This window comes from Cucumis sativus, chromosome 7 (assembly GCF_000004075.3).
Source record: "Cucumis sativus cultivar 9930 chromosome 7, Cucumber_9930_V3, whole genome shotgun sequence".
In the NCBI taxonomy this organism is placed as follows: domain Eukaryota; kingdom Viridiplantae; phylum Streptophyta; class Magnoliopsida; order Cucurbitales; family Cucurbitaceae; genus Cucumis; species Cucumis sativus.
In genome coordinates, this window is record NC_026661.2 from 637,256 (window position 1) to 658,445 (window position 21,190).

Below are 21,190 nucleotides of genomic sequence, written 5' to 3' on the forward strand. Positions count from 1 at the left end.
ACCCTCTCTCCTCTACGTACATATTCTCATTTATATCTCCCATCCTTTTTCTTTTCTTTTCTTTTCTTTTTCTTCTTTTCTCATATACTATACTATACTATACTATCATACCTAAGCTTTTAAAATATCTCTCTCCACCTAAACCTTCTACTCTTAATTTTACAAAGTTAAAATCTATTAATACAAAATCCATAAAATGTCAACATCCACCCATCTTTATTACATTAATAATCATTTTTATTATAACTTTAAAAGTTTATTGTTTATGTTCTATTCATAAATTACTTACTTATTTTTCTTTCCGCTTAATAATTTATTCAACTCATAAATTACTTACATACAAAAGTATGTCAACCATTTCTCTAAGTTTTCTTCTTCTATATTTAATTACCAAAAACTTGGGATTTAATTTTTTTTTTTCAACTTAAAGGCCTAGTTTGATTGGTGACTTAATTTTGTTGGTATGGTTTCAAAAATAAAAGAAAAGTACAAGGAAAACAATTAAAACGTGTTTGGTATATTTATTTTTAAAAACTAAATCTAAAAAACAACTCTTGAAATAGTCATTTTTAAAAACAACAATTATGAACATGGTAAATACTATTGCATTTTTAAATTCATGAAACAAACAAAATTTTAAATTTTAATTTGGAATGGAACATGTTGTCAAATAAAGTGAAAAGAAGAATTGTTTTTGGTATTGATTTTTTTTGTTTTTTCAAAGTAATTTTATGATCACTAACCACACAGGGCTTTCATGGTGTGGATTAGAACACCTTTGGGTTTTGGATTTTCTTGATAAATACTGGCGTCGTATCTTAAAATTGGACAACATTATTGCAAGGTTTTTTCTCTTTTAATAAACTTCTTTTTCTTGAATGCTGTTAAAAAGTATTATTATGTATAAAATTATGAACGAATATAGTATGTAATCAATAAGGTTTATTACTAAAACAGGGAATTTTTACAAATTTATTATGAGAATAATGTTAGTTTTAAAACTTATTACGAAAATATAGTTGACTGTGACGTTTATTTTTTAAAAAATAAATAAGAAATAAGTGAGACTTACCTTCAATTAATTACTTAAAAATAAAAAAATAAAAAGAAGAGGTTGATGGACGGTTCGCATACCAACAAACGCATGCGTTTAGATAAAGTTTGCATGCATAAGCCATGTCAAAAGGTAAAGTCTGCATGCATAAGTCACAAAAGGCTTTCTCATGAATTTCTCCATTAAATCTTTTTTCTCCTCGTTCATTCTTAGAGCATTCTTCTCCATTTTTCTTCCCTTCTCGGTTTTCTAATTTTTCATTAACTGCCTTACATTTTTTCATTCTTTTATCTCTCCGCCTTCTTTCCATCATTCACAAATTCACTACATTTTTTCTCCGCCATTCTTCTTATGTTCGTTCTTCATCATTTTCTTATCATTAGTTAATTAGTTTTGGACTTGGCTCTTCCCATCCCAACCACAAATTGAGAGTATGAAATTTATTTGTATTAGTTAAATCAATTTTTTCTAATTTATTTATATAAATTCTAACTATATTCTTGTCAAAATATTTTCATACTTGATTGTTGAAAATATTTGGTTGTCCTTTGGTGATTCTTTTTTGAAGTATCGTTCTCTTGGACGGGCAACAACAAAAAATCAATTGAAGAAAACAGCAGAACCGTCCTTCAAATTTGTAAGTTTTTTATAACTAATTAATCAATTATATTATGGTTAGGGTTTAATTTGTATTATTAGTATTCTATTAGTATTAAGTATGATTGATAAATTGGTTTAATAAAAATAAAAAAATGTTGACACCTCACAGTTAAATTTATTTGAATTTAAACATTTTATTAGCATTAGAAATGAAATTAGGTATTTTTTTAATATATAAAGTGAAATTTACAAAGATTTAAAAAATTGAAAGATAAAAAGTCATTTATATGCTAACTCAAATAGCAAACTTCTTTTAAGTAGAAATTTTAAAATGATTAGCTTTTAACCTAAAAATGAATTTATAGATAGATGTTTTACAATAAATAAGTGTATATATATATATATATATATATTAACCTAAGCATTGCCAAAATGTTGAACGAAATTTCATCAATTTAAAAGGTTGAATGAAATTTCATTAATTTAAAAATTAAATGAATATACAAAATAAAAAATAAAATAATATAAAATTTATTTGTTATATAAAATAAAATTTAATTTAAAAAAGTATTATTTTGAAATTAAATTAAATAACTTGAAAATGAAAAAAAAATATAGAGAGTCTTGAACACTCTCCCTGTAAAAGAGAAAAATAAAAAATAAAAACAATACATTTTGGTAATTAGTTTGAGAAAATGTAATATTAATATAATTTTGCCTAATTAATAGGGCCCCTTTTCATTGGATTGAGAGAGTTTTTTTTTAATAGCCATTTTCATTTAAACTTTTTTTTTTTTTTGGATAAAAATGATTTAAAATCAAGTTTGAGAGTCTTTTCAAAACTTTTTAAACAAAATACTATTGTTCAAATGATTTGTTTTTTTTTATAAAAAAAAGACTATTTGAAATATATTTTCGAAGGTTTAATTTAAAAAATAAATTATTTAAAAAACAATTGAAGTATTGGATGATCACTCAAAATGATTTTTGAGATGTGTTTTAAACCTTTTTCATCAAAGAGTTTAAACGAAAATGAGTTATTATAATTAAAAAATTTCAGAACCAATAAAAATTCAAGTCAGATAGAAATTTTGATCTTTGAAGTTCTACAAACATTAACGTATTGAAGACTTGAAGATTAACGTGTTGAAGTTTTCAAAATTTTGAAGTTTTGATCGTTCTTGAGATTATTATCTTTTGAAAAATTGAAGATTTAAAAGATTGACATGTTTGGTGGAGAATTCATATTTTGTATTATATTTTCAAGTTGTTTGAGTTGAGCAAATCAAAATTCAGATTTTGTTTGTGAAAATTATTTTGAAACAATCAAAATCAAAATTCAAATTGATGACGTGATTCAAACCATACAAATTTTGAAACAATTTTTTTTGTATGTTTTGTTTGTATTCAAATTTTGAATTTTACAATTTAAAAAACAAAATCATGTTATAAAATTAATTCTTTTATTTAGTATAATATGTATTATATAATGTATTGCAAATTATATAATAATACAAAATAATAATTATAAATTTGTAGGTTAAATTACATATTTGGTCCTTATGATTTTAAAAGGATAGAGTTTAGTCTTTGTTGTTTAAAACTAGAATTTAGTTCTTTTGGTTTCATAAAATTGTTGAAAATAGTCTCGCTTGTTTACAAGCATTATTTATAAAGGTCGTTAAATCATAAATCCTATATATGATATTTTATTAAACTATAAATTTTTATGAACCATAAGAACTAAAATTGCAAATTATTCAATTTTTTAAACATAAAATATATTCATAAACAAATTAATAATAACTTATTGTCAACTAGATTTCATTGAAGGAGTAAGACTAGTTTTATGATTTATAAATATATAATATGAAATACATTTAAAAGTTTTTTAAAAATCTAGAATCCAATTTTTTAATTTGCAACAAACACATCTCTAAAGACATAAAATATATTTATGTTTACATTCAATCTCTTGTTTTCAAATTTTTGTTTCCAGATTCTCTATCAAAAAAGCCCAAAAATTTATTGGAGTATATTCTAGAAGACTAAAGCTCAAATTAAATCTATCTTTATATTTACAATCTTATGAACATTGAATACTTGAAGGTTAAAACCTCGTTGAATTTCAAAAGATTGAAGCTCAAAACTATTATCGAAGAAAGATCAATAGATCTAAAGGCCGATTCTTTAATAGATCAACAAGCCAAAAGCCATTACAAGAAAATCAATAAGTACAAAGGTTGATCATCAAGCCCAAAGGTTGATCATTTAGGAATATCATCAAGTTCAAACGTTAATTATTCAAGAAGAAATCAACAAATTTAAAAATTAAAGTTTATTATTCGAGAGAAAACCAAAGAATTGTGTATTAGAGATTGTATTTACCCTACTTTACTGAAATGAATATAAAAATTAAAATTTCACAAATTAAATTTCACCGAAAATCTCGTCGATCTATGAGCTTTTTAAAATCATGTTTTTTCTCAAACAATCAATCCAAATGATCTTGTCAAAATTCTAAAACGATGTGACCCTTAATTTTGTACGAGAGAGAGTCTTTATAAAAACTAATGAGTACGTCAAACATATTTGATGACACTTTGACACATTACAACTAATTAATTGTACTTTATAATTATTTATATTCTTGTTTAACACTTTTTTTTCCCTCACTTATATTGAAACATAAAATGACAAGAATATATATTGTTGGTGATCACAGAGTGTGAAAACTATGACAAGAATATACATCGTTGCAATAGTTTTTCAAGGTACGATAAAAGAAGGTTATGATTTAATTGTGTATAACAAACAATGTGTATGCAATAGTTGAATTCTAACGTCGTCGTCATATTGGAAGTTCCTACTATTATATGAACAATAAACCGGTCAATTTGTTTAAGCTTTTAAAAAAGACAAATTCTTATCCGAAATAATAAGTCGCAAAGAAAAACGACACATTGAAAAGTAATGAAAAAAAAGGAACATGTCTCTCCTCTTCCCATGTTCTATCATGTTAGGAAGGGAGGCATAAGAACTAATTAGCAATCTGGATCCAAAAGGAAAATGATAGGTCAAGGATATATTGTGCCATAATGAATGCAATTCCATCCATATCATCACAAAAGGTGGAGAAAATCAAGGTAATTAGTAGACTTTGAAACCCTGAATTTGACTTGAAATCAAAAGTGCTTTTAATTAATTAGGTCTCCATCAAATTGGACCCACCTTCATAACCTATATTTGAGGCTACTATGTGTTGGAAAGATTGAGCTTGACATCCCATTTTGAGGCCCCTAACACCTTTTCTTTTCTTTTCTTTTTGCTAGGAATTAAGGTAATTCCATTCTTGGTCATGTCTATATTCATAGTAGAAAACTAAAAAATAGAGGAATTGTTATGAATAGCATGTACGCAATCATTTTAAATAAAGTAAAGAGAATTTGATGGTTATGAAATATATTTTAAATATTTAGTGAATCTTTTTTAGGTAGATCAATCAATTAATTCGAAACAAAATGTTTTATTGATTTATTTTTTTAAAAAAAAATTAAATCTATAAATAGGTTTACATGTTTTGTTGTCTAAAATATATTTAGAAATGTAAAAGAAAAACATGTTTTTGTTTTACAAAATTAGATGAGAATTGAAATGTTTAGGTAAAAAGTGAAAATTGGTTTGAGAAAATTGAAAATTGACTTTGTTTGAATATTAACATTTAAATATAGTGGACACCCAAATGAAATCCAACCTACTTTCTTAAAGGCAATACTACGCATCCTTGAATAGAAGCTTTATGGCCTCAATTTGTACCCTTACATTTTTTCTTTCTTTAACAAACTCAAATTAAAACAAAAAAGAAAAAATTTATATATATATATATATATTACTTTTATTCTTTCTCTATATTTATGAAAGATGATAGATACATATTGAAATTGGGCCAGCAATATCAAACACATCGGGCCTTGTATAATAGCCCAACTCACAATGGTACATACCCTGTGGCCTTTCAATTCACTTCCACAATAATCAAATTAAAATGGTTGATATTTTTTAAAATAAGTATCAAGTGTGTAGTAATAGTTTTAAAAATTTATAAATATATCGAAATCTATTTGTGATAGGCTCATATTGTTTATTATTGTTTATCGATGGTAGACCAATATTTACTAAACGGTCTCATTGATAGATTTTGACAAAAATTTCTATATTTTTAAATGTTTAAAAAATGTTGTTATATGCTTAATTATTATGAATTTAATTACTATATTTACGACTATTATAATTTAAAATTTTAATGTTAATATGGCAAAATTGAAATATAAAAAAATATAAATCGTACAAAATGGCTATACTCTAATGAAACACCCAGCTTTCTAAATACAACCATTTAAAACTTTGAAATACACAGTAATTACTCTTCTTCAAAAAAAAAAAAAGAGTAAAATAAGCTCACGCATTAATTTTTCTCTACCAAAACACACAACCCCTACCTCAAATCCCTAATTTTCCTCCCAAACTTCTTAATTTCCATCTTCTTCTTCCTCTCTTCAAGACCATCACAAACCTTTTGCTAAAGACGCCAACAGTCACCCAGCACTTGTCCCACAATGGCTCGCCCGCGGCTACATAGTGGCTCTATCACTCGTTTCACTGTGGTTTGGAGTTGCATGTAGCAAAATAAAAAAAAAACTTAATACACTTTTTTTCTTTTACAAAATACACCACAATCTCTCTACTTTTACAAAATGAAAATGACTAAAGGTGATGAAGATTCAACTTGATGTGACATGTAAGGTTTTTTTCTCTTTTTTCTTTTTCTTTTTTATTAAGAAGGCAACAATACATATTTTTTAAAATTCATAATGTACCCGAAACAAATCAAATCCATTAATCTATTAAAAATGAATAAGATAAAATGTAAAGATATATTAAAAATCAAGAAACAAATAAAAGATTCAATAAGTCTATATATTTTCAAATTTTAGTTAAATAAACGTGATAAATAAAACTAAAATAGTATAATAGTATAGATATTTTAAAAAGTTAGTTATACCAAAATAGATTGGGTGTCTTTAACTCTTTATCTTGTTGAGCTAAAATTTCATAGTAACATACCAAAATACATGTTATTTTAATAATTTGATTACTTCATTCATATCTCTAGTTTATGATTTTAAAATAATAAAAACGAGTAAAAATAACTGAGAATAAAATTAAAATTATGAGAAACAAAAAAGATTAATTGATCCTAGCTAAGGATACAACTCGAATGAAGCATGGCAACAACGAATATATTAAAGATTTAATAAGGGTAGAGCATACCACTAATAAATATACTGAACATTATATTTATTAAAGATACATATTTTCAAAATTTAACTAAAAGATATATTAAGTATTTTTTAAGGAGATATTGCAAATTCTAAATAAATAAATATATTAAAAATTTATTAAAGATATTTTACTGTATACAAATTGGCAAATAAAGTCTAAATAATTTTTTCTTTTTTTTAGTATAAGAATTATGCTAATGAACTATTTTAAATAGTCTATAAACCTTAACTTAATTTGTGTTTGATTATTTGGTAGAGTATGAAGAGAGCTTTTGATCATTTCAACGTCTAAAATGGGACCAACTCGATCGAACTAAAAATCTGCAAGAAAAGATCCCACAAATAAATTCTAAACAGTAAGCAATAACAACCCAATAACTTTTTTTTTTTTTGGAATATCAAACAATTAAGCTTCTTTCCCATGTTTTAGAAAAAATCAAATTCCAATTACTAACATTAGAGAAAGAGACAGAATCAGAGAAAAGTGTATGATCAGAAGGACGAATCATCATTGTGTTAATTTGATTATTGCTCATCTCAAGCGAATCTACAATTTCCCTTTCGCAAATCCTCTTCAAAGACGAGGAGGAAGGAAACAAATCGAAATTTCTACTGTACAAAATTGTCATCCATATTCTATCTATTGTTGGGTGGTTTTTTTTTTTTTTTTTCAGTTTCTAATCTTCAACAATTAGCCAAGCGAGAAGTGACTTCAAAGAATACATCTTCATTACAAGGGATTGTCAATCCCCCCATTGGATGATCGAATCCGAACTCTTCTTCAGCTTTACTCAACAAATCTTGAAACGATGGATGCTTCAAGTAAGAAATCGGTATCACATGTCGTCTCTTTTGTGTCTCTCCAACGTAGACAGCCAAAAACCCCTTTGGAACAGTCGATGATGATTTCCTTGGGCTGTTTATCAGACGGAATCCCATGGTATGTATCTTGAGGATTTTGATTTTGTGGGTTGTTTTGATTTTTGGCTTTAGTGGGTGATTTTCAGCCCTGAATAAAGATCTGGGTTTGTGATTTAGAGAAGAGAATTAGTGTGTGTATATATAGGTGAGAATTGCTTTGTTCTTCTTTCTTGAAGTCTTTCGAGTGGTGAAGAGGCAAATGGAGTTGGGATATGGATTATGAAGAGCACATGGAATTGTCTTCCAACTTGCAGCTAAGATTTGAGACTGCAAACATCATAGTGTCTATTAGGTGACAAACATTGGTATGTCCTACAAACACAAGAAAATAGCGATAGAGAGCTGCCTAAAGATTAGAAATGGACAGTTTGATACCTGGCCTTTTGATTAAGGACATGGTCGGGACACCGGTGTTTGGTATATTCAACAATGAGGGCGGTCTGTGGAGAGTTTGGTATGGATGTAGACCCTAAGGGTAGATGGAAACAGAGGCAAAGAAGAAACTCAGGCAAAATGTGGTGTCTAATTTGACAAGAAAGCAGGAGAAGAAGGGAGTGGATTTGGCTCATTCAGCAATTAATAGGGGAGGATAATCCATGGAAACAAGAAGAGGGGAAATGGGGAAAACAACAAGATGAAAATGGGAAAGGTTACCTCATTTTGTATTGCGTTGTTTTTGATGGATTGAATGAAAACATTACAAGACAATGAAATATAAGCCACTACTTTCTGATGGTTCAACTTGACTGTGTCTGGATTGCAAGGATTTTTTTTTTCTAACTTCCATGTTAGGAAACTCAAAAAGATGGCTTTGCTGATGTCAGAACCTCATGAGAATTGTGGAAAGATTTACCCGAGAAAAGGGAAAGAGGTAACTTTGCTTTTATTGTTGACTTTAATGGATGCATATGTAATCAGTGTTTCTGTTCATATGAATGAGGGCGTTTGTTTTTCCTTCGATTTAGTATTCTTGCTACTAATTTAAAACAATTTAGTTGTACAGCCAGAGGAAAGTTCCTCACAACATTCGGATTAGATTGTTAATGAATAACTTCAAGCTATTAGTGTCCGGATCATGAATGAAAGGCCTAAGCTTTGAATTTAGGAACAGTTGAACTCAGTTTTTGGCTTATAATTACATTAGAAGGAAAAGGCTTTGGTCTTATATTCAATTTAGAAGTCTTTGTTATTGTATTTGTAGGATTTTATTAGAAAGCAGACTTACTTTTCTTACTTCTACTCAACAATACAATATTGTACCATACCATACCATACAAATAGCCAGCTGTCTACAATAATAAATTAAAGATAGAGGGGATGGGGAATATACAAGGAAAAAGCAAAAAGAAAAAGAGTAAATACCACTATACAATTTTCAATGGGTAATGGGCCTTAAGAATGGGCTTTTACTTGTTGGATTTTTACTGCCACATATTCAAATTAGATGTTCTTGTTAGTATAGGATTGCACAGGAATACACATATGCCTACTCTGTATGAACAAACGCTTTTGATCTCCCCAATTAGGTCATAAAAGGATGGGAAAAAAAAGCCATAGAAGTTTTGCCTCCATGTAAAATGGAGAATGTGCTGATCTCTCTATGATGCTCAAAATTTTATTTTAAGTAAAATAATCTTTGAACAGCACTTAAGCTATGGCAATGTCTTTACATTGGATCATGAAGAGAATTAAATAGGTGATATCCTTCTCAGTAGGTCCCCCTTCCTTTAATTGGGGTGTTTTTGTGGGCTGGTTTTTTCTTGTACGCCGTTGTATTCTTTCATTTTTTCTCAATAAAAGTTGTGATTTCTCATAAAAAAACGAAGAGAACTAAATAATAAAAAATTAGGAGAAAAAGGAAGAAAGTGTTCTCTTGTTAGCACCGAGAGTCTTGACTTCTATCTCATTCAATGAATGTTCTACAAAGAATGGTGAAACATATTATTTTGTTTTTTAACACTGAACTGAAGTGGTAGGCTCAATACTTTGGACAGTTCATATATCTCGAGTTGAACAATTGATGTGCCTTTCTAGTTATCAGTGTTCTATTTTTATAGATTGAGTGGAAGATAGGACACATCAAACTACAGGCTTTTGTGGGAATTGGGGTATTGAACTTTAATTTGAGAAAAATACTTCGTTTAGAAGTGCTATAGTACTAATATTGAGTTACTTTATTATATTGTCTTTTATGGTCTTTTTATGCTCTCCTACTTAGGCCACTCTTGTACACATGTATATAAATATCTTTATAGTGAATACAATAAACAATCCAGATTCTCTCAAACCTAGGAGTTCTACAAGAAGCTTTTGGATGATATATATATATATATATATATATATGAACAAGAAACAAGCTTCTTCATTAAGATAGTGAAATGAGACTATGACTCGAAGTACAAGAGATACTAAATATGGAAGGATTTAGAATTAGCAGGTGCACCCAGACATCTCAACTAAGTGAACACCCCCTTACTCCCTTAACACCATCATCATCTCCAAGAAGAACTAAAACAAATAGACTTAAATTAAACAAAACAATACAATTTAATACAGCCCGGCCATTACAAGTTTATTCTTCTTTTTTTTTCTTTTAAGTTCATAATCCTAACAGACTCTAAAAGCATAATACAACCTTAATTTGAAAAACCAAACATGTCAAAATAAAATACTAAAAGACTGATGCTACTACCATCTGAGTACAGTGTAACCAGCCTCGACTCATAGTAAAAAATTGCAGTTACTTTGATCAGTAATATTAGTGCTCCGGGGAGAAGTTGGCTGGAGTAGTATGCAAAAGCCTTGGAAAGAGAGCTCCACATGGATGCATTCGATTGAGTGGTTTCAAGTCCGGAGAACCAAGGAGTTTCTTTGTCATGGAAACCTCTTTAGTTTCTTTCTGATGTATACCAAATGAGAGAATTTTATTGAATATCAAAAGTTGTGAATACAAGAAGACAAATACTTTATTTTTAGCGAAAACGAACTAATCCTAATCCTAATAAACCAAAGAAGCTAATCTTAATCCTAATAACTAGTGGATTTGACCATAATATCCTATTCCTACTACATCACTTTTAAACTATATATTTGCCACTGCCAGTTCCACAAAAGTTGTGGATTTTTCTTGAGTTTTGGCCCCACCAAAATCTGCAATACGTTGTCTCTAAAAAATCTTCCAAAAACCCAGGTGATGTTGAAGTAATTGAAGAAAGAATGCCAGCAAGTTTGAGCATAGCAGCAGTTGAAGAAAACGTACTGAAGATCTTCCCATTCTCCTTTACAAAGTGCACAAATATTTAGAGATAAGTAACGTGAGGTCTATTAGAAATAATGGGTTTAGGTCATGTTAAAAGCCAAAGGGTAGTTATGTAATTTATTTTGCCCTGTTTTTTATTATGTTAATTAGGCTCGTGTTGCCTATAAATACTTCCCCTCTGTACCTGTATGAGTATTAGAAAATAATAAAATTATTAGCACCGTGGTTTTTCTCCCGGGTAAAATTATGTTCGTTCTTCGTCTCTACTTTCAATAAGGTCGATTTCTTATGTAAAACAGTGGAACAGTTTAATAGCCCAAATGACAGTGTCCATATGGCAATATTGACTCTCCAAGGGCTTTTAGACTTCCACGACGCCTTCCTTAAGGTTTGATCAATTGGTGAAGCCATGAGGGCAATTTCTATGGTAGATTTATGAGTATTAACCTCACTTGAATCAAGTGATAATCTAATCAATCCAGCTTCTTGATGAGACGTCTTCAAAATGTTGTTAATCATTGTCTCATCATCTTACTAATTGTTCCACTTTCATACTGACCTTCAACTAAAAATTTCTTGATTTGGAGAAGGGAAGGTTTTCTCTCTCCTCTCCCCTCTCCCCTCTCCCATCCTCTCACTTCTCTCACCCCCTCGGTCTCTCTTCTTTTCCGATTAGCAGCTTCTGGCAGCCTTCTTTTTTCCATTCAAACAGGTCCAAGGCCCTCTCAAGCTACTTCTCAGCTCACAAAATAAAACATGGAGGTTCAGATTTGCAAGATTAACGACTCCTATTTCTGCATATGGTTTGAAGAGGGTAAATTTTTCATGGAAGATGTAGAATATAAAAAATCCTTGCCATTAGTCAAGCTCCACTTAGTCTGGTTTGTGGATCGAATTTCGGAGCTCCTTCAAGGGCAGAGTTCCTCTTTCTTCATTCAGAGGGCTAAGGATATGGTTGGGGTTGTGAAGATTACTAAATTTTTAGGCAATACAGAATGGGTGATGAGATGTATCGTTTGGCTTGAAACCGGTGGACGTGATATACCAATGGGTTTGAAATTTAGTTCACACTTGACACTCCAATTGATCCATCTCAGAAGAAAAGGAAAAGCTGATTTTGTCTCCCCATTCAGTGTAACTAGTGAGGAAATTTGACCAGGTTGAGAAACCAGATGAACTAGAAAAGCAGAGACCAAAGGAACCAATAAAAGTTGATTTGAATGCTCCCGTTTCAGTGTGAGGAAGAACTGGAAGTTGAACAACAAGCGTTGGATCATTTATCTCAAGTTCAGTTTTGTGAAGTACCAGCCCATCCAGAGTCATTTGTAACTGAATGTTATCTGATTTTGGATTTATATCCAGCAGCATCCTTTGCTAGAGTGAAGATTATTTGAGAACAAAAATCGTGTCATGGAACACGAAAGGTTTGAAAGACCCATCAAAGAGATTGGCTCTCAAAAGATTCTTGAAGTCACATAATCTGGATCTGGTGTTAATTCAAGAATCCAAAAAGATGATTTTGATTTGAGTTTCATCAAATCAATTTGGAGTTCCAAAGATGTAGGATGAGCTTTTGTGGAATCAGATGGTTTGTCAGGAGGTTTGTTGACCATGTGGGATTTGGACAAGATAACCGTAACTGAAGCTTTGAACGGAGACTACTCTTTGACAGTTAAATGCGTTACTCTGTGAAATTTTTTTGTTGGGTTACGAACGTGTAAGGTCCTAATGACTATAAGGAGAGGAAATTCCTTTGGCCCGAGTACTCTTTCTTTCAGGCTGTTGTTCACTAGCTTGGTCTATGGGGAAGATTTTAACATCACAAGATTACTCAAGATTTGACGACAATGTTAAAGCATTTATAGAGGAAGAAGCTGAGGTGTCTTCGGATGCTGCCATAACTGGGGACGAAGATGACAAGATTACGAGCTTGTTTGATAGTTAAATAGATGATAGGGTCAATGCTAGTGCCCTGAGTACTCAAGATGAAACAAGCAGACTTGATATGATGCCAATTTACAGCTTCAACAATAAGAATGGGAAGTGTTTGGAGAAACTAATTATTTGGAAGGAAGACAATTTTGGAATGAGAGTAATAAAAAACTATGATGGGTGTGCTTACTATGAGGGTAAGCAATGAAGTGTTCGAAAAGGCCGTGCTTCAGGGGTTTTTAACAAGAAAAAGCTGTTTCGCTAGTCATCCTTGAACGTGACTTTGGTAAACTATTTTTGAAAGTTTTGTCTTCAGAAAATGCTACGTTAAATGGCCTGCCCCTTCAACCAAGGCTTAGAAGTATTCTCCAAGATTGGTACCTCAGTTGTGCATCAGAAGTCATGGTAGCAGTTTGTCAGCTTGGGTAGTTAACGTTTTTACGAATCAGATGTTCTTTAGATGGTTTTGAGTTAGCTAGCTAAGCTCTTTCATTTTCGGTCTTCTTGAGATGCATCTTCTTAAAGCTCTTTAAAGATTACTTCTTTCATGGTTATGATTTTTTTTGGAGCACATTTGTTTCGTTTTCCAGCATTTCATTTGTATTGAATTTTTTAAGTTGCTGTTTTGATCTTTTTTCTGCCTGGTTTGGAGTTTGTTAAGCTCTTGGGCCTCGTTTTGTTTGTCCGTGTATTTGGATTCTGGATTCTTTGTCCCTTAGAGATTCTAGCTCTTTGTATGAATTTTTTGTACTTTGAGCATTAGTCTCATTTCATTATATTAATGAAGAGGCTCCTTTCCATTTCAAAAAAAAAAAAAAAAAAAAAAAAATCTTGATTGGATACTCACCTTCCTTAGATCTTGTGTAAAACATCGTACAGATCTTGAAACAGTTTGGTACTTGGAAATCATAATATTAACTAAATCATTAAAGATGAATAGAAGAAAACTTAGACCGTCTTTCATCATCTTTTGAATGAAACTTCTAGTAAATAGAAACAGGCCAGCTTAAAACGTTGCATCGGATTTTAAGTACTACTTGATTTCTGGTGAAGCAAAATCAAGAGGTCTATTTACTGATCTTAAAATGCATAACTAATCAGAAAATGTGGGAGAGAAGAGATAGAAGAAGGATATTCCAGCCAATAGAAGAGATAGAAGAAGGATATTCCAGCCAATAGTATAATTAAAATAGTTTTATCATCCAATTTCATTGAAGAAAAGAATTATGAACCCTATACAACAGTATCAATTGAAAGAATCAAGCACTTTCATTCAAAAATATTATGTCTACATTCTGTGAATCGGTGCTATTCTAATCCTTTTTCTGTTCTACCTAGACTAAATTAATCCTTCTGGTTCATGATTTCAGCTTTGTGTGAGACTGAGAAAAATTGCTTCACTGCAAGGAATTGTGATGCCACCCATTGAATGATCATATCCAAACTCTTCTTCTGCTTGACTTAATAAATCTTGAAATGAAGGTTGGTTCAAGCAAGATAGCGGGATGACGAAACGCCTCTTCTGTGTCTCACCAACATAAACTGTAAAGTAGCCCTTTGGAACATCTACAACCGTTGGAGATGCTCCATTTCTCATTGTTGAAGAACGCTGAAAACTTTGCTTAGCATGAACAATACTAGGCAAGCGGAAACCCATGGTATTACAGTATTTTCCGAAAAGAACTGTGAGACCTTGGAAGGAACACAAAATTTGGAAATTTCTTTTGATAATAGAAACGTGGAAGATGAGTTGATTTGTGAGCTCAACCTCATGATCTTTATATAGATGAAGGATAGTGACATTGGAGAAGAAGGAAGATAAGATTAAATGCTAAATAGATATTAGCTCATACCTATCACATGTTGTGTTTTCCAAGCCATTATGACGATTTAATATTCATGTGATAAATGGCCAGTTAGATGAAAATGAGCAAGCAGAGTTGAATAAATTGCGATAAGTTTAGTAGCATCATCATCATGTACATGCTAGAAGCACCTCAAGCCTTTGTTGTCCGTGTGGTGAATCCATTCTATTTGCATTAAATAGTTATGTCTGCCATTTTTCTTCCATTAGAATGATTCCAGCTAAGAGAATTTGTTGGTTGTTGGTGTTAGTAGAGAATTCATAAAATTCTTAAGCACGGATATAGCGGTACAGGTGAAACTTGGAGGTACAAAGAATGTGAAATAGTACAGGATAGAAATAGAACAGAGATTCCATTGTTAGCATTTGTTTGAATCTAAGAAACAAGCATTCATAACAAGAGAATTGAATAGCCATAATTTTTTAACTATTCTACTTGACTAGCTATGTTTTCATTTGTATGACATCAAATTGCAGGACATTTGGAGTATTGATTACTTGGTGAAGGATAATTTCTAATGTGGAAGGCTTTGCTTTCTGTCACACCTGTATCTTCTTGAGCCATCATATCTACATTATCTCACTCAAGACCCAAAAGTTTTAAGCTAATAGTTAAAGACATTTAATGTTATATCGTTTAACATAGACACTATCTTTGCTGAGAATTGTGCAGCCTCCCATTGAACGATCATATCCAAATTCCTTTCTCTGCCTTATCAAACAACTTTTGTTACAACAGCTAATTCGAGTAATACCGCTTTTTTTGCTTCTCTCCAACATAGACTGGAATTTACCCATTTGGAACATGATTGGACAGGAAAGAAGATTCAACAACATTTGAAGCTTTGGCAAAAGATATCTTCGACATGATGACAGGGTATATTTGCATCTCTTGATCTTCAATTCTGTGCAAGAAAATTTAAACTTTACACCGAAAGATTCCATAGAAATATAGAATCATATAATATGATTCTACAAAATCTACAAATGTGGATTCCACTGCAGGTGAACAGGGGAAACATATGACAAGAGGTTACTACATGAATTTGTAGTCAAATTGATGAACGTTGAACAGTGGTTGTGAATGTATTTTTGTTGGCAAACATAGTATCTACTGTACAGGCATTCCAAAATTAACATCCTAAAAGGGACCCCACTTCAAATACAGCTAGGGAAAAATGTTGCATTCTATTTTTATTATTTATGTATAGCACATGCTTCTGTTTTCTGACTTATCATCAATAGGATGGTTTTCATTAGTAGTGTATGCTGGTAGGTGAACAATTTCAGCTGCCATTAATTGTTAAAGAAACCTACATGGATCCCACTAATGCTATTGTAAATTTATGAGTGCTAACCTCATTTGAGTCAGGTGCTTAATCTGAAATCAGTACAGCTTCTTGATAAGACATTACAGTACCTGGATATTTAGTGCAAATGATCTCTTAAATAATAACAGCTTGAGTTAAAATTCTGGAAGAGCTTAAATTAGTATAAATTCATTGAAAGATCAGTTTCAATTTAGAAATTAGCTTGCCCCACAAATCTAAGCATACGGTAAATTTGTTAAATTGAACCATCTGGCTGAAAATTTTTGGTCAGTAAAATATTGTCCCCAAAATGTTTGCCATCGGAGATACTTCAGAAACCATTTAATATGAATAGGAAAAGCTTGGATGCCTTTGTTGACCTCTTTTCCACTTTTAAACTGAACAGAGAACAAATGTGAGGGGTAAGAGGAATGAAAAAAGAATTTTCCAACAAGTTGTATCATCATCTAGCTTTAGTAATGAAAAGAATAAAGAACAACATAGAATAGTTTGAATGAATCGAGTTCTCTCATTGAAAAAGTGTTTACACTATGTATAAATTTTGCACTAATCTAGTCCTTTTCTATCCTATCTATTTCTAGATGGTAATCTCTCTACTTTACAAGTCATACAAACTCTGAGTGAGATTTTGGAAAATTTCTTCACTACAAGGAATTGTGATGCCACCCATTGGATGATTGTATCCAAATTCTTCTTCTGCTTGACTCAACAAATCTTGAAAAGAAGGTTGGTTCAAGTAAGATAGTGGGATGACAAAACGCTTCTTTTGTTCCTCACCGACATAAACGGTAAAATAACCCTTAGGAACATCGACAGCTTTTGGAGATTCTCCATTTCCTGTTGATGAAGATCGCTGAAGACTTTGCTTAGAAGTAACAATTCGAGGCAAACGGAAACCCATGTTGTAATATGTTCCAAGATTTGAAATATGAGACACAAAGGAATACAAAATTTTGAAATCTCTTTTGAGAGTTGGAATACGAAAAGACTCTTGTTGCTTGTGAATCCATAGAACATGACCTTTATATAGATCAAAGGAGGGAAAGATGAGACTGAACGCTAGAGAGACATTAGCTCATGACATATCACATGGATATGTCTTCCAAGCCTTTATGAGAATTTCAAATCCATGTGATATATGGTTATTCTGTATACCTTGTGTAGAAACATCCTGGCCTACGTATGTCTTTAGATAACAACTGGAGAGGTGAGTTACACAAATCTATAAAGCTTTGATAGGATTATGGACATATTAGAGACACTCAAGACCTTGTTGTCCTGATAAAACAAATTTTAATTGACATTCAATAACATTGTCCATTACATTTTGCTCTAAGGGGATAGATTTCAGCTAAGAAACTTTTCGGTCCTAAAGGTTTGGCTGAGAGATCGGAAAAATATCTAAAATGGATACCGTGGTACAACTAAAACATACGTACAAATAGTGCTTAAACAGTAGTATCTAAAAGTAGAAGAGAAGTCTCATCCTTGGCAATTTATTTGTACCTTAGACCAATATCTTCCATTGAAATTGAATAGAAACATTTTATCTACCTAATTTCAGAACACGTTCTTTCATTGAAATCAGTACATTCCCATGTCATGATCCCAGGTGACTGCAGAGCAATAAGAAATACTGGGTTTGCTTGTTCAAATCAATAGCTACTTTGAGAAAATTATTTTTCTTACTATATCTTGGTGCCTCTTTACTCTTTTGCCAATTTCATGCATCAATAAAAAGAAAGCTTTTTAATTTAAGACTACATATGAAAGTTCTTGAAAGAAAGAAAAAGCTTTTTTCCATGCTTATCGCTTCATAAATTCTCATTTATTTTTTTCACATTCTCAAGATCTTTGCAATATTCAATTTAAGACTGCTGAACGAGTTGTCCTGAATCAGAACAGAAAGATCTGAAGTTATAATCATCAAGTGTATTGCCGTCTAAAAGTACAGCCTTTATCCTAGCTATGATTTTGTTAGTGCATTGATTTCCACAATAAAAATATCAACAAAAACTTTAAGAACTAAGCACTTTATGGATTTTTCTTGGAATATACACCCTTTCCTTGAAATAGATAGCTATTGAGAATTAATGAAGTTGTAAACTGGCTGAAAATGGACAAACTGTTTTTTCTCTGATATAAACAAGGTTTGTTGTAAACTTAAGTTTATAGAAAACAAAATAATTTTTGTTATGGTGAAAGATTTACGAGATCAAATGGTTTGCTTAATATTCCTGTCAGCTACCATAAATATGTGTTATCTGCAAGCCAAGGGAAGGTTTTGTGATATCCCAATTTTCAGGTATTTTCCAAATTATTGGATTTGTAAATTAAAGTTTAAGTATTTAGATTGTTTTATTTTGAAGAGATAATTCAATTTAAATTAAGTATACTTTAAATTTTGCAGAAATGTCTGGGGAGTTTTGACATCCTTCAAAGTTATTGTTGAAACCTTATTTACCGAAACAGATTTATTTCTTTGATTTTTGTAAGAAAGCTTGTGCATGCATGAATTAGCATCATTGTGCAATGTTAGAAAGGAGGGTCGTTCCATTTTCTACAACCTTTCTTTGAATTCATAAAGAACAAATTTCAAGTTTTTATTAAGAAAGGTTCTGTTTTATTTTAGTTAACATGAACTGATCAACATGTCCGAATGGTTTACTTCTGAAACTTTTGCATAATGCAGACTGATTCGGATAAACAAAAAAGCTTCCTTCGGTCATTTATCAGATTAAAGTTAGTGTTCACATTGGATGCTACAAAATTGCATATGCAACAATACCTATTCTGTAGACAAGCTTTCAGCCTAAATAGCTTTAATGAGACTATTTCTCTTTCTCTGTAAGAAGTGGGGAGTTCATTTATCTATATATTTATTTTTTGCTGAGCTAAATCCAAAAGGTCACTGTTGAAAATTTATATTGAATGACAAAAGAAAAAGAAAAGGGAAAGAAAGCCTATTTGTGTCAGTAACAACAAGTTTCAACTTCCAGTTTCATTCAGGTCAATGTTTACAAGATATTATGGACCAATTCTAATCTGTTCACATTGAAATGTAGCTAGTTTGGTGGTTCGGATTGTTCATCGATGCGCCTCATGATTATCTTTGTTTTCTCTCACAGAGCACTTGAAGTGTTTACCAGAATCAGATGATTTCACAAGCCTAAAAACAATTTTGACTTTGGAAGCTTTACTTCAAGCTGCTCAAATCAAAATAACCAATTTTCTTTTCTGCATATTTGCATCTTCTTAACCGATTTTTCGTTTTGTTGGCCACAGTAGTCAATCAGATATCGCAATTCCTCAGAAGAGAGGATTGTGCATCAATTTCACTTCTCTGCTAAAAAGAAAGTGAGATCAGCAAACGCTCTATCTCTGCAGGGAATTATGAGGCTTCCCATAGGATGATCATAACCAAATTCTTCCGCTGCCTTCCTAAGTAACTTTTGGAATAATGGCTCATTCAACTAAGATATCAGTACTACGTATCTTTCTTTTCGTTCCTCTCCAACATAGACTGGAATATGCCCTTTTGAAACTTTGTTGGATACCAAGGAAGACTTGGCATATTTTGAAGCTACTCGGTGAAATTTTTTCTTGACGTGGATTACACGAGTAGTCTAATAGCCATATCTTGCCTCTCTTGATCTTGAATATTGTTTAAGAAGATATAAACTTAACAAAAGAGGATATAAACTTCATAAAGAATCAAGTTTTTCATTTAAAAAATGTACAGAGTCTACATTTTGTATTTTTCTAATCCTTTGTATATACTGTCTATTTCTAGATACTAATTCCCTTTCATGAGTCATTCAAACTCCGAGTGAGATCGAGGAAGTAGACTTCATTGCAAGGAATTGTGATGCCACCCATTGGATGATTATATCCAAATTCTTCTTCTGCTTGACTCAACAAATCTTGGAAAGAAGGCTGGTTCAAGTAAGATAGTGGGATGACAAAACGCTTCTTGTGTTCCTCACCAATATAAACAGCAAAGTAGCCCTTAGGAACATCATTAGCTCTTGGAGATGCTCCATTTCTTGTTGATGAAGAACGCTGAAGACTTTGCGTAACAGTGCCAGTAACAATTCTAGGCAAGCGGAAACCCATGTCGTAATAGATTCCAAATATGGGACACTAAAAGGAATACCAAACTCTTGTTACTTGTGAATCCATGTAACGTGGCCTTTATATAGAGGAAACGTTTAGGTTACTACTCAGAGATAGAAACAATAAGAGAAGATGAGATTCAATGCTAGAGAGATATCTCATGACATATCACATGATGGGTCTTCCAAGCCATTATGAAATTTTCAAATTCATGCGATATATGGTCATTTGTACACCTTGTATAGAAACATCCTGACCTAACTTATGTCTTTCAATAGCAACTGGAGAGCTGAGTTAAACAAATCTTTAAATTTTAATAGGATTATGGACATATTAGAGATACTCAAGATCTTGGTATCCTCCTTATGAAACAAATTTTAGTTGTATTTAGTAACAATGTCTGTTATATTTTGCTCTAATAGAAAAAGTTCCAGCTAAGAAACCTTTTGGTTGTTAGGATGAGCTTTCAAGTAGACTAATAGTGAATTGAGCATTGATTTTGACTGTACATTTGTTAGCATACATATTGTCCACTACCATTCTACAATCAACATCCTGAAAAGGACCGCACATTTTCAGATAAAGCTGGGGAAATATGGTGGTAATGAGTTACAGCCATTAATGAATAGCACATGGTTCTGTTTTCTGACTTACAAACCATAAACATGATTTTCATTGTGGTAGTGTTTACTGGTAGGTGTATAATTTCAGCTGCTTCTGTTTAGTTAACAACCCTACAAGGATCCCACATAAATATGTGGTAGATCTATG

At 31.4% G+C, this 21,190-nt stretch overlaps 3 protein-coding genes and 1 long non-coding RNA gene across 4 annotated transcripts; 1 reads left to right on the forward strand and 3 right to left on the reverse strand.

Moving 5' to 3' along the window:
* Positions 1 to 7,178: 7,178 nt before the first annotated feature.
* On the forward strand, positions 7,179 to 16,359 carry LOC116405159. Its single transcript, XR_004218295.1, has 2 exons — positions 7,179 to 7,352; positions 15,790 to 16,359. It is a non-coding gene; the product is annotated as an uncharacterized LOC116405159 (long non-coding RNA).
* On the reverse strand, positions 7,486 to 8,806 carry LOC105436052 (auxin-responsive protein SAUR21). Its single transcript, XM_011660270.2, has one exon. The coding sequence runs from the start codon at positions 7,933 to 7,935 to the stop codon at positions 7,681 to 7,683; it is 255 nt and encodes an 84-aa protein (XP_011658572.1). The 5' UTR covers positions 7,936 to 8,806; the 3' UTR covers positions 7,486 to 7,680.
* Positions 16,360 to 16,791: 432 nt separating the features above from the next.
* On the reverse strand, positions 16,792 to 17,355 carry LOC116405158 (auxin-induced protein 15A-like). The gene has a single exon (XM_031888931.1). The coding sequence runs from the start codon at positions 17,202 to 17,204 to the stop codon at positions 16,902 to 16,904; it is 303 nt and encodes a 100-aa protein (XP_031744791.1). The 5' UTR covers positions 17,205 to 17,355; the 3' UTR covers positions 16,792 to 16,901.
* Positions 17,356 to 19,985: 2,630 nt separating this feature from the next.
* Positions 19,986 to 20,657, reverse strand: LOC105436054 (auxin-induced protein 15A). Its single transcript, XM_011660271.2, has one exon. The coding sequence runs from the start codon at positions 20,417 to 20,419 to the stop codon at positions 20,111 to 20,113; it is 309 nt and encodes a 102-aa protein (XP_011658573.2). The 5' UTR covers positions 20,420 to 20,657; the 3' UTR covers positions 19,986 to 20,110.
* Positions 20,658 to 21,190: the final 533 nt, after the last annotated feature.

Coding starts and splice junctions, on each gene's coding strand:
- LOC105436052 (XM_011660270.2), bottom strand. CDS start 7,935: ATGGGATTCCGTCTGATAAACAGCCCAAGGAAATCATCATCGACTGTT.
- LOC116405158 (XM_031888931.1), bottom strand. CDS start 17,204: ATGGGTTTCCGTTTGCCTCGAATTGTTACTTCTAAGCAAAGTCTTCAG.
- LOC105436054 (XM_011660271.2), bottom strand. CDS start 20,419: ATGGGTTTCCGCTTGCCTAGAATTGTTACTGGCACTGTTACGCAAAGT.